This window comes from Dryobates pubescens, chromosome 2, assembly GCF_014839835.1.
Source record: "Dryobates pubescens isolate bDryPub1 chromosome 2, bDryPub1.pri, whole genome shotgun sequence".
NCBI classification, from domain to species: Eukaryota; Metazoa; Chordata; class Aves; order Piciformes; family Picidae; genus Dryobates; species Dryobates pubescens.
Window position 1 is genome coordinate 45036053 of NC_071613.1, and position 12389 is coordinate 45048441.

Sequence of the window (12389 nt, forward strand, 5' to 3'; positions counted from 1 at the left end):
CAGCTCCCATTTGAGAAATAATGAGACGTTTTGTTCAGTGAACAATTTGGAGGAAAATGTAATGTGTGAAATATTTAGTGTGGTCAGCAGGAGCAGGGAAGTCATTGTGCCCCTGGGCTCAGCACTGGTTAGGCTACTCCTTGAGTACTGTGTCCAGTTCTGGGCCCCTCAATTTAAGAAAGATACTGAGACACTTGAACGTGTCCAGAGAAGGCCAGTGAGGCTGGGGAGAGTTCTTGAGCACAAGCCCTACGAGGAGAGGCTAAGGGAGCTGGGATTGTTTAGCCTGGAGAAGAGGAGGCTCAGGGGAGACCTTATTGCTGTCTACAACTACCTGAAAGGAGGTTGTAGCCAGGTGGGTCTCTTCTCCCAGGCAACCAGAACAAGAGGACACAGTCTCAAGCTGCACCAGGGGAAGTTTAGGCTTGAGGTGAGGAGAAAATTCTTCAGAGAGAGAGTGATTTGCCATTGGAATGTGCTGCCCAGGAAAGTGGTGGAGTCACTGTCCCTGGAAGTGTTCAAGAGGGGATTGGATGTGGTACTTGAAGCCATGGCTTAGTCATGAGGTGTTGGGTGACAGGTTGGACTCAATGATCTCTGAAGTCTTTTCCAAACTTATTGATTCTATGATTCTAAAGGTTCCTGCATTAATTTAAGTAAATTGCTGAATTTATAGTGTATATTTCACAGCTATGGGAAGCCCATCCTGCACCAAATTTTACTGTATTACACTAGTGTAAATCTTCTGATGTAGGAAGAGCTTCTCCAAGCTCTCTCTACTATTATCAGCATGATCGAGTGCAGAATTGTGTTTGCTTAGTGCAATTACTGCAGTTAATTACATCTAGCTTCATAATTACAAATAACTATACTAGAAGAAAAACTTAGTTTTGCAATTCGTGATGGAAGAAGAAGAAATTCAAGAACCTGCGCATCTGATTCTTTGGTTAGAATCCAACTTCCTCTCCTGGAGCAAGTAGTCCCTGAATTATATTTACCTGACCTTGGGCTGGTGATCTACACACTCCCTGAGGTGAGCATAGCTACCCAAATCACATTTCCCTTGAGAGGAGATTATTTTGTGTTATATCAATCTGGGCCATGCAGGACTTGGAAAAAGCATCAGATGTTTAGGCATTGCAAATCCTTTTGCTGTAGGCAAGGTTACTAATTAAAAGGCATCAGCATACAGAAGCACCAGATGCAGCCCAGACAAGGATGAACGTCAAGAAATTGGCGAGGAGAAGGGAAAAGGCAAGAAAGAGGTTAGGAAGAGATGATTTTACTTTCTTTTCACAGAATGTTCCCTTTCTTTCCACTTGCCACTTTTTCCCAGCAGAGTGTCTCATCAGCTGTGTCTTCCTGTGGAAGCTGCATATTGTGGCATTTCATGTGTAATGTCTGGTCATTCCCCATCCTGTCACATTTTATTAGGTACGTTGTCACTGTGTGACACTCCTGCAGCTCATCATTACGTACATGGCTTTCTATGTCTCTGTTGACATTTCCATGGGACCTTGAATATGACTTTGGAAAATGTGGTAGAAATGTGCTTCAAACTTACAACAGCCATCACATCTTTCAACTGAAATGGCACTAGATGCTTTCTAAGTGTGAGTACACATCAGATGATGGAGAATAAATGTGCTGAAAAGCTTTATTGTCTCCACCATGGTGGTGCAGGGAAATCAGGGTAGAAAAGGCAATTTCTTAAAGGCAGCGGAGTGAAGGGAGATTCACAACAGCACTTGAAGAGGTGCTTAAACCTAAGCACAGGCTAACATCCTGCTATAAATTAACCTGAACTTGGGGTCTGCAGGACTTCCTAATGCTTATGATGAAAAAGCTTGGTGTTACTGCTCAGAACAGATTTGTGTAAGCCTGGCATAGTAGCAGAGAAAAGGTCTGGCTGATGGCCATTTCTCTCTGGAGTAATTCTGGTTGTGTTTGGGTTTTTTCTCAACCTGGCTTTGTTTCTCTGCGTGCTTGTGTTACAACTCATGGCATGCAAGCAGCACAAATCAGGTGGGAAAAAAAGGCCCACATATTTCACTGCATTCTTTAGCCTTCATTGCTGTAATGGATGTTCACTTTACTAAGTTGACGTAAGCATCCTTTTGGGACCTGCAGTGCAACGCATGACACTTCTCTGACACAGTAAAGGGGTAGAACCTATACCCTGGGAAGTTACTTGTTTCCATTAAAATCCTAGAAAACAGGTTGTACAATGGTAATTCTTATGGAGTGAACTAAATGGTTCTTTGCTTTTCACTGGTCTCATTCTCAGTATTTTTAAACTGGGTTTGAGGGGATTAAAACTTATCTCAGGCATTTGCAAATGCCACCGCATAAACACTGGTGTTTAATACTTATTCCCAACACAGAGGCAAGGTTTTCTTAGCAATCTCTTTAGATATTAGATTCTCTTTTAAGTGATCCCTTCCTCTAGGTCACAAACATAAATTTCTAGGTAACAGGCACAGATATCCTTCAAAACTCCAGTAAGTGGTTTCATTAAACACCTGAGTTAAATGAAGGGTATTGCATTACAAGAAGTAGCTGGAAATAAAAAGCTGTGTCATCCCTTGGATGGAGGGAGGGAAACTGCCTGTGTTTATATCCAAGAAAGACACAGAGATTGTTACAATGCATGGGAAGTGCCAGAAGCTCCCCCCAAAGAAGGGAAGAGCTATTCTTCTTTTCCACCGAAGAGCCATTCTTCTTTGCCACTGGTCTAGTAATCAGGAGCTCATTGGGTTTTTGTTTGAAACCATAGTTAATAAATAAAGCCTCAATTCTGGACCTTCTGTGGACCTCCAGCATGGATGTTTTAGGTCTATGCTTTAGACTTCTGTGTAGCTAGCTGTAACATATTTAGACACAGTTTGCATGAGTCAGATTTATGGCTGGATCTGTCTGATGGATTTGATTTAGGTTTTACAACTAATGAATGAGTATTTCCATATCCAATTAATCACACCAAAGCCCAGGTCAGTTTGAAGGAGTTAGTATTAGAAATGTTGACATGCATGAAGATATGCTTGGCTGTATCAAGGGATACACTAGCACTAGTTTGGAGTGGGTATGTGAGTAGGACAGGTCCTCACAGGTTTCTGCAAATACGAGATAAAATTTGTCCTATGTAATATATGTCAAATTGCAATGGGAAATTGAAATGGCTCACTTGGTCCAGTATAGCTGGCTGGTAGAATAGGTCATAGTGTGAATTAGGAAGTGCACAAGGTGCTTGGTGAGCTGAGGTTTGAATAGCCAGGGTTTCTTTTTTTTTTTCAAATCAGCTGAATCATTGCATTGTAACTAAACATCAAGCCCTAATCACGACTGATTTTCCTGAGCTGTGACAAACAGCATGTGATTTCTATCTTGTGATTGACAGGTCTTCTGACCGGTGTTGCAGTGCCATGGAATTCATATTTTCATTGTTGTGGCACTCACGAGTGGGTATTAGTCATTTATTTCAGATGCTGTTAGTTTTTGAATCAGGTTCCTGTCGTGAATTGCTCCTGAAAGTTGTTCCAAATCTTGTTAATATTGACCGATTCTTTGTATTAGGATTTTCCAGGGATTGGTGGGGTCTAAAGGATTAAAGACCTCTGAGTCAAAGATGACCTAGATCCTGATAGATTTTTTTTATGCAAATCCTTACAATCAGAGGTCATTAATGGAAACATCTGAAAGTAATATGAGTTCATATATTTGATTGCTCTCTGACATTAATGAGTGTTTATGTTTCAGGCGAGTACACTACAGTTCATATTTAAGTATACCATATTTAAGTATACCAAAACTGCTTTCATTTAGAAATTTACTCAAAAAGTGACTTGGGGTCTTAAATGTCCAAATCTTCCTGACTGCTGCTGGAAGCTGGGTTCTGGAGACACTTCTGAAAACAGGGCTTTCCTCTGTCACAGTGGGGCATGGGAAGCTTTCTCTTCTGCTGTTTCTAGTGTGATGATTTCAAGAAAACAGCAGATTCCAAACAATGAACCAAGTTGTTGATTTCACTCCCATTTTGCAAAGGAAATTCCCTGAGCTTTTTCTTCACTGGAAAAATGAAATATGATGAAGACCAGCAAGCAATTAAACTACTGGCTTTCTCAGCTTGAAGCAGAGGGTTGATTTATACATCTGGTCATTTTTCTGCTCTAAATTCACAGAGCGCTCTGTTACTTGGCGATCTGATAAGCAGAGAAAGTAGTATTCCTGAACAACTTGGTCCTTGCTTGTTATAGTCCAGCTGTCCCTACTGTTTGAGTGGGTGCAGGGATCATCTCAAAAGGTTCTGGATGTAGTTCATATGTAAGGCATTAATGCATTTCCCTTTATGGTGGCTTCTCAAAGCTCAACACGTGGACCTCAGGCAAGAAATGAAAAATCTGTTTGGTTCTTTGAATATGTTTTCACTCTTTCTTTCAGAAGCCTGACTACTTAATTGTATTTGTTTCTTTTATTAATAGTTGCCTTTTTATGTCATGCCTTTCTCCTAAGAATGTGAAAGTATGTAAGTAACCTGAGCCATTTTAGGCCAATGGCAGAGTAGGCCATTAGAATTCTGCTATTTATGAGTAAACAGATGCGCTTGCCCAAAATATTCAAAGCTGACTCTGAAAATCTAACTGAAAAGCCTTCAAATTAAGCATATGTTGTAAAACTTGGGTTTGCATGTCTGTCAAGTAAGGAGTCAGTAGCAGAGATGGGGACACAGCACAAGGAGACGGGCTCACGCTTTTCTGATATCAGGAACAGTGCAGGGACAGGTTCTACTTTTGATTATTTTGGTTTAGATCAGGGTGATACCCTTGCAGTCAGTAGCATATGCACAGTATAATGTTCAGTGACTGTCCTTGGGTTTGAACCCTGACTGGGAGAAGCTTTGCCAGCTGGTGGTTCTGACATCCTTCTCCTCCTCTCACTGACCTGGACATGCAGATTTCACAATCTCAGGAGAAATCCTGTAGGATGCAGATCCAGTGCCACTCATTTTGAATAGGAACATTTTAACCAGCTCTTTGCCACCCCCACACAACGTCTGCTGTCTCTCTAGGTCCCTGTCAGGCAAACTGTTTTGCAGCTCCCTGGAGCGGCAGGCAGAAGTGCAGCCCTGCTACTGCCAGCACTGTGCCCTTTGACATTTCCCACTGTGCGGGTGCAATGTGTTTCCTGCTCCTGTATTTCTCTGCTACCTTGCACAGTATACCAGCAGAATGTGGGTTAATGGGTCAGGCATGGCACAGAAAACAGCCTCTCTGGTGGAATCATTAGGATTTGCTGGCAGGCTGCCAGCTCAGTTGGTGCAATTTTACACTCACTTTTTAGAGCAAGCTTAAAGGGGAAACCTCATTCGTTTTAAGCCTTTACAACCCACAGGAGGCTGCTGGGAAGTGCTTGCCTGCCACTGTCCACATCTCTGATGAACAGCTGGCTGGAAACTCTCATCTAAGCACTTACTCGAATGATTTGTTGCTGTTGTTTTGAAATTGCTAGTCAAGAGTATTCAAAATTAACAGATCTACATGGGATTGGTTGGTGATAGTGCTGTCTTCTGTGTTTGTATTTTTCCAGAGTTAAAAAGCAAAGTCTGAGGTGCATTTTGAGGAGGGTGGTGAGTGGCATACCCACGAAAAGAAATGCCCAAACAATCCAAAACCCTCTACAATACCATCTTCCTGGGAAGGCATAGCTGAGCAAGCACAGCTAGACTTCAGGCATCACCATACATACATACCAAAGATTTTAGGTCTGTTCTGCAACAGGCTTCAGCTGCCTGGGAAATTAATAGCAGCTGATAGCACACAGCTCCTGCAAACATTAGGTTATCAAAGCTCTGGGGCACTGAAATTTGTTGCTTGTTTAATGAGTTAATCAGAATAATATAATTAGTTATTGTCATATAATAAACTGAAATTCAAATTAATTGGGGGTTGGGAGGCATATTGTATTTATTTTGTTGCTTAAAATGGAATTACTTTAACCAGAGTCTATAACCAATGTGTCTTTTTGGTTTTAGAAACTTCAGTCAGTTTTTCATGGGAAACATGCAGCTCTAGTTAGTGCTTCCTGATCAGGAATTAGAGACCAAAAGGGTTAAATCTCAATCCCTCTCTGATTTATATTTCCCTCCCCTTCTTCCCAGCTGTGGACATGGATGGAAGATCTGCAGAAGGAGCTTTTAGAGGATGTCTGTGCTGATTCTGTGGATGCAGTTCAGGAGCTTATCAAGCAATTTCAGCAGCAACAAACAGCCACCTTGGATGCTACGCTCAATGTAATTAAAGAAGGGGAAGATCTAATCCAACAGCTCAGGTAAGCTTCCACCTGGAGGGAAGGCGTTGAGAAATTTGATGTATGCTGTGCTTTAGCTATGCATGAATAGGGAACTGTAAGTGAGGATTAATTGGGAAGGGTTATTAATTTTTGTGCTTATTTATGATTCCATAAATTTGTTGAGTATTTTGTAGAAATTGCAGGGAGTGATTTGTGAGGACTGATTAGAGTAGTCTGTGGATCAGCATGGGTTCCTGCTTGACAGATTATTTATGTGCACAGTGAAGTGAATTGAAACAAATATGTTTCAAGTGAATATTTTTAGTGGGTATTTATAGAGGATTGCTAAATTGTTGTAAGCCAAGGCCTTGTGATTTATGGTTGCTTGTAAGGTAGGTGAAGTATATTCCTCATAATAAAATATACACATGTCTAACAATCTTCACTCTTTCGTTTTGCATGCAGCACCCTTCTGTTTATGCTTGCCCATGTCAGGTTTATTCATACTGTCAAAGATGTTCTTATACTGCCAGTTCTCCTTGCCTAATGAATTAAACTAACTCATTTTACTTGATATAAAATATATGAAGAGATAGCTCCAAGAAGTTGGGGATTTTTTGCTTTCTCAGCCTGTGAGTGTAGTAGAACAAATATTTGCAGAGTAAACTTACACAAAATTTGCACCTGGGAGTCTCATTTTTGTTATTTCCAATGGTTTTCTGTGGCTTAAAGTTTGTTGACAGCAGTGCAGTTTTCCTGCTTTTTAGTGATGTTACTGAGCTGAAACCCAAGTTAAATATATCACTTATTATTTAGAGCTTTTTACTGTTACAGATTGCCCTCATCTGCATGTACCTAGTGTGTATGTTCTGTATGCATAGATAACATACAAATCTGCCAGGTCTTAGGCATTTCACCAAAGAGTCACACCATTCTCCTCACCCTGAGCTCTCCTAATCTGATGCTTTCACTTCTCACATAAGAAGCACAGAAAACTAAAAGCAACAGGAAAAGCCTGAGGTGCTCTTGAGCAAAGTAGTTAATGAAGGGCTCTGATGGATGTCTGTGCTTAAGGGCCCTTCTAGGATTCCCAGCTCTTCTACTACAGCCAGATGTTGAGCTTTCCTCTATAGTTTTTCCTATCACCCTGGATGAGTCTTTTCCACTGGGTAAGAAAAACAAAAAAATAAAAAAAGAGAGAGAGACTGATTTGAAAGGGTTTCTCTAGGCATTGTCATTGAGCCCTGGGCAGCCACAGAGGACAGCCCATGTAAATTCTTAGTAGTGATGCATGTGGCAGCACAGTGGAAGAACAAGGGACGTGAGCTGTGGTACTGCTTGCCAACATCAAAGCTGGAAAGGAAGGATCAGCACTAGACATAGCTAAGCTCTGTCCATCTATCCATTCACATTTGCTGATAAGTCAGAAGGAAACATGCTGTGTTTGGTGAGCTGCCAGAAGGAAGGGATTTTAGATAAGAATGTGTGTATGGCCAGCAATAACAGGTCAATCAGAGGTCTGCATGGTAACTTCACTTTAAGCAAAGACACTTTTGTTTCGGAATTTATGACATTTCTCTATGATCACAAAATGGCAGTGAAATTATGGGCTAAATACTTTGTTGTTGTTCATCCCACCTATTGGTGTAACATCGCTTCAATGTGAACACCCCGAGAGAAGAGCCTAAAAGAGACCCCGTAGCACCCCATCCAGTGGAGCTGTGAGATTGCAGAAAGTGCTTGTATGGAAAGAGTCCTGGTGCTAGCTGTGGGATTGGCCTAAAGGCTTTCTGCCTGAATCAGTAGAAAGTGGCATGTGGAGTTGGAGAGTGGGGCCATGGCAATATTTGGGGCTGACAAGTCTGTGGAGCATCAGCATGAATAGCAGTTGCTGGAGAAAGGCTGGTGTAGTGGCTGCAAGGTCATGCAAGGAAGGAGGGGGCCTGGGGACTGGGACATGGTATATGGAATTTGGACCTTTTTTTTTTTTAATGCAAACTTAGTAAATTCTTAATTTCAGTCTTTGAGAAGTAAAGGTAGTCTCAAGTTTGAGACATTTTTTGGAATTGGGGTCATGCCTAAACATTTGAGAAATTCCAAGGCAGAACTTGTGGCTCTATTTAACAAATAGATGTTGGGTTTGGGGTCTGGCTTGTATTCTGGGTAGTGAGCAAGCTGGAACAGGGTGAATAGAATAGAATTAACCACGTTGGAAAAGAGCTTCGAGATCATCAAGTCCAACCTATCACCCAACACCATCTAATCAACTAAACCATGGCACCAAGTGCCTCATCCAGTCTCTTCCTAAACACCTCCAATGATGGTGACTCCATCACCTCCCTGTGCAGCCCATTCCAATGCCCAAGCACTCTTTCTGTGAAGAACTTCTTCCTGACATCCAGCCTAAACCTCTCCTGGTGCAGCTTGAGACTGTGTCCTCTTGTTCTGGTGCTGGTTGCCTGGGAGAAGAGACCAACCCACACCTGGCTACAACCTCCCTTCAGGTAGTTGTAGATAGCGGTGAGATCTCCACTGAGCCTCCTCTTCTCCAGGCTAAGCAACCCCAGCTCCCTCAGTCTCTCCTCATAGGGCTTGTGCTCCAAACCCCTCAACAGCTTTACTGCCCTTCTCTGGACATGTTCCAGCAAGTCAACATCTTTCCTAAACTGAGGGGCCCAGAACTGGACACAGTACTTGAGGTGTGGCCTAACCAGTGCAGTGTACAGGGACAGAATGACCTCCCTGCTCCTGCTGGCCACACTGTTCCTGATGCAGGCCAGGATGCCATTGGCCCTCTTGGCCACCTGGGCACACTGCAGACTCATGTTCAGCCTACTATCAACCAATACCCCCAGGTCCCTCTCTGCCTGGCCTCTCTCCAACCACTCTGACCCCAGCCTGTAGCACTGCATGGGGTTGTTGTGGCCAATGTGTAGAACCCAGCACTTGGATGTGTTAAATCTCATGCCACTGGACTCCGCCCATCTGTCCAGCCTGTCAAGGTCCCTCTGCAGAGCTCTCCTACCCTCTAACAGATCAACTCCTGCCCCCAGCTTGGTGTCATCTGCAAATTTACTGATGAGGGACTCAGTCCCCTGTTTCTGATAAGGTTAAGACCAAACACAGAAGTAAAAGTTGTCTGAAGGACAGAAGCAGTCTCTGATTCAAGTGTTGGTTTTGAGTGCTCTGACTAACTGAAAAGCCTCTAATGTAATGCTGGACTCTTTCAAAAAGTGAAGCAGAACTGTGTAAGAAAAATGTGAAACCACCTCTGTGTGTGCCCACTCTAACAGCTTCTGTGGCTACTGGCAAAAGTAAAGAACAGAGAGATAAAGCAAAGGAGGAAAAAACGAGAACTGCTTCAGTCTATCCTTAGCATAGCATTTGACAGTGTGGATCATCTTGTACCTGTCATGAAGAGTAGCTGAAGATTGCAACTGCTACATCAACGAAGAGAATGAAATACACTGCTCTTATCAAGCATGTCATAGCACATGCTGTGAAAAATTTTGTGTTACTTGCCCTTATCTTTGAGAGAATAGATATTGGTTTAGAGAAGATCATTTGTATAGCAGCACTTTTTGTCCTCTCCAGATGGTAAGGAAAGCTCAGCTGCCTGGACTAGTTAAATATAATGCCTGGGATTGTTGTTCACAGAGGATCTTTAGAGCCTTCAGTGACTGCATCAGGAGTCCATACCCATCAGGAATAAACCAGGCCTGGCTAGCAGGATTGCACATGTCACAGGTGGCATTCTAAACACTTTTTTCACTCTTCCTTCTTGGTGTTTTACTGAGCTGATCATCCTTCTCAGCAGTTAACATGAAGGGAATCTTGAACTGCATTTCTAAGGGCGCTGCTGGGGGCAATATTTCTGCACATTTGTGAAAGACAAAACAATGACTTACTCCAGTGAGATGTGAAAGAACAGGAATGTTAGGGGCAAAAAAAGGCAGTGAAGAATTCTCTATCTTGCCTTCTTTACAGTAGTTCAGCACATGAACTTTTGGTAATGATATATTTCACAGTATCAATAAGGTTGGAAGAGACCTCAAAAATCGAGTCCAACCTGTCACCACAGACCTCATGAATAGACCATGGCACCAAGTGCCACATCCAATCCCCTCTTGAACACCTCCAGGGATGGTGACTCCACCACCTCCCTGGGCAGCACATTCCAATGGCTAATGACTCTCTCTGTGAAGAACTTTCTCCTCACCTCAAGCCTCAACTTCCCCTGGTGCAGCTTGAGACTGTGTCCCCTTGTTTTGGTGCTGGTTGCCTGGGAGAAGAGACCAACCCCTAAGCTTTCTCACAGTTAAAGCACTGAAAGTGGTTGCAGAAGCAGTGTCCATTCTGAACAAACTCAACAGCAATACAGCAAACCCTATTTTTGATCCCCCCAAGTTTATTTTATCTTTTTTTCCCAATAATTTGTCTGTCCCCATCTGTCCAGGCTGTCAAGGTCCCTCTGGAGAGCCCTTCTACCCTCTAACAGGTCAGCACCTGCTCCCAACTTGGTGTTGTCTGCAAGTTTACTGATGATGGACTCAATCCCCTCATCCAGATCATCAATAAAGACACTGAACAGGATGGGGCCCAGAACTGATCCCTGGAGGACACCACTAGTGACTGGCCTATGTTGCAGTTAATAGCACTCTGCATTTTTACTTTTATTCTAAGGCTTCAGATGTTCTGGGAAATGCTTATTCTATTTCTTCAAGGCACATAATGCAAACAGATTAACTTGTGGTTTGTTGCCTTAGAACCTCAAAGGCATGGTTTAAACTTTTCTAAAATGACTCTGTGTGTCAGTGTATAGTTTCAATATAAGGCATCTGCAAAAGTTCATGTTTTTTTCTGCCTTATGCTCACTGACAATGTTCAATTAACATTTAAGTTGACTGTATGTTGTTTTATTCTGACTGCATGATAATTACCTCCAAAACGCAAAGCAGAAGCATTTCAGTCAAGTTCTGTAGCAAATCAGGAATGCTTTGTTAGATATTTAAGAAGGACATCAAGACACTTGAACGTGTCCAGAGAAGGGCAACGAGGCTGGGGAGAGGCCTTGAGCACAAGCCCTACAAGGAGAGGCTGAGGGAGCTGGGGTTGTTTAGCCTGGAGAAGAGGAGGCTCAGGGGAGACCTCATTGCTGTCTACAACTACCTGAAGGGGGATTGTAGCCAGGAGGGAGTTGGTCTCTTCTCTCAGGCAACCAGCACCAGAATGAAAGGACACAGTCTCAAGCTGCACCAGGGGAAGTTTAGGCTTGAGGTGAGGAGAAAGTTCTTCACTGAGAGAGTCATTAGCCATTGGAATGGGCTGCTCAGGGAGGTGGTGGAGTCACCGTCCCTGCAGGTGTTCAAAAGGAGATTGGACGTGGCACTTGGTGCCATGGTCTAGTCATGACAGGTCTGTGGTGACAGGTTGGACTTGATGATCTTTGAGGTCTTTTCCAACCTTGGTGATACTGTGTGATACTGTGATATTGTTGGAGGGAAAACTCAACCCAGAAAAGAGAAAGAGAACCCTAAAAATTTGGAACATACTAGCACACTTCCACGGTGGGGAGACACTGTGGGCACATGTGGCAGTTGGGGCGGTTGGACTAAACCATCACACTACAACAGCACATTACTCAGCATCCCCGGTTAGCTGGCCAGAGCAATGACTCCCAGCCATGTTTGGTCCCTGTGGGACAATGCAGTGACCTGGCAGGACACTACTGGACGTTTCAATTGTCTTTGATATTCTAGACCAGTTTGCTGCACACATGGGAGTTTGTTGGTGCATCCATAGTCCAGTGTGTACTGTTGGATTTGTGACTGTGCTGCCTAATACATCTGGAGGTTGATAGGAAATATTGATGAATATTGAAATATTAACCTGACTTACCTGCTTCCTTTTACCAGTGCACAGGTCTTTCCAACAGTGTATTTGACAGGGGTTTCAGTTGGCTTGGGTGTAGTGTGCCAAATAATGCAGCTGCTGTCATGCACCTTTGAGCAAGATGGATGGAGAAAACCACCACATCTAAATCTTGTTTTAGCTGAAGTACCAAAGCCAAGATTAAATTATGGCTACAGTTTCCTTTCTGACTC

General features: G+C 43.0%; 1 protein-coding gene across 11 annotated transcripts in view; it reads left to right on the forward strand.

Moving 5' to 3' along the window:
* The window catches only part of KALRN (kalirin RhoGEF kinase), a 548250-nt gene that overhangs the window by 332259 nt on the left and 203602 nt on the right, over window positions 1–12389 (forward strand). For all 11 annotated transcript variants that reach the window (XM_054176436.1, XM_054176489.1, XM_054176457.1 and 8 more), the window contains one exon: window positions 6155–6324. In XM_054176436.1, the coding sequence (XP_054032411.1) occupies window positions 6155–6324 (170 nt within the window). The remainder of the gene's footprint in view (window positions 1–6154; window positions 6325–12389) is intronic.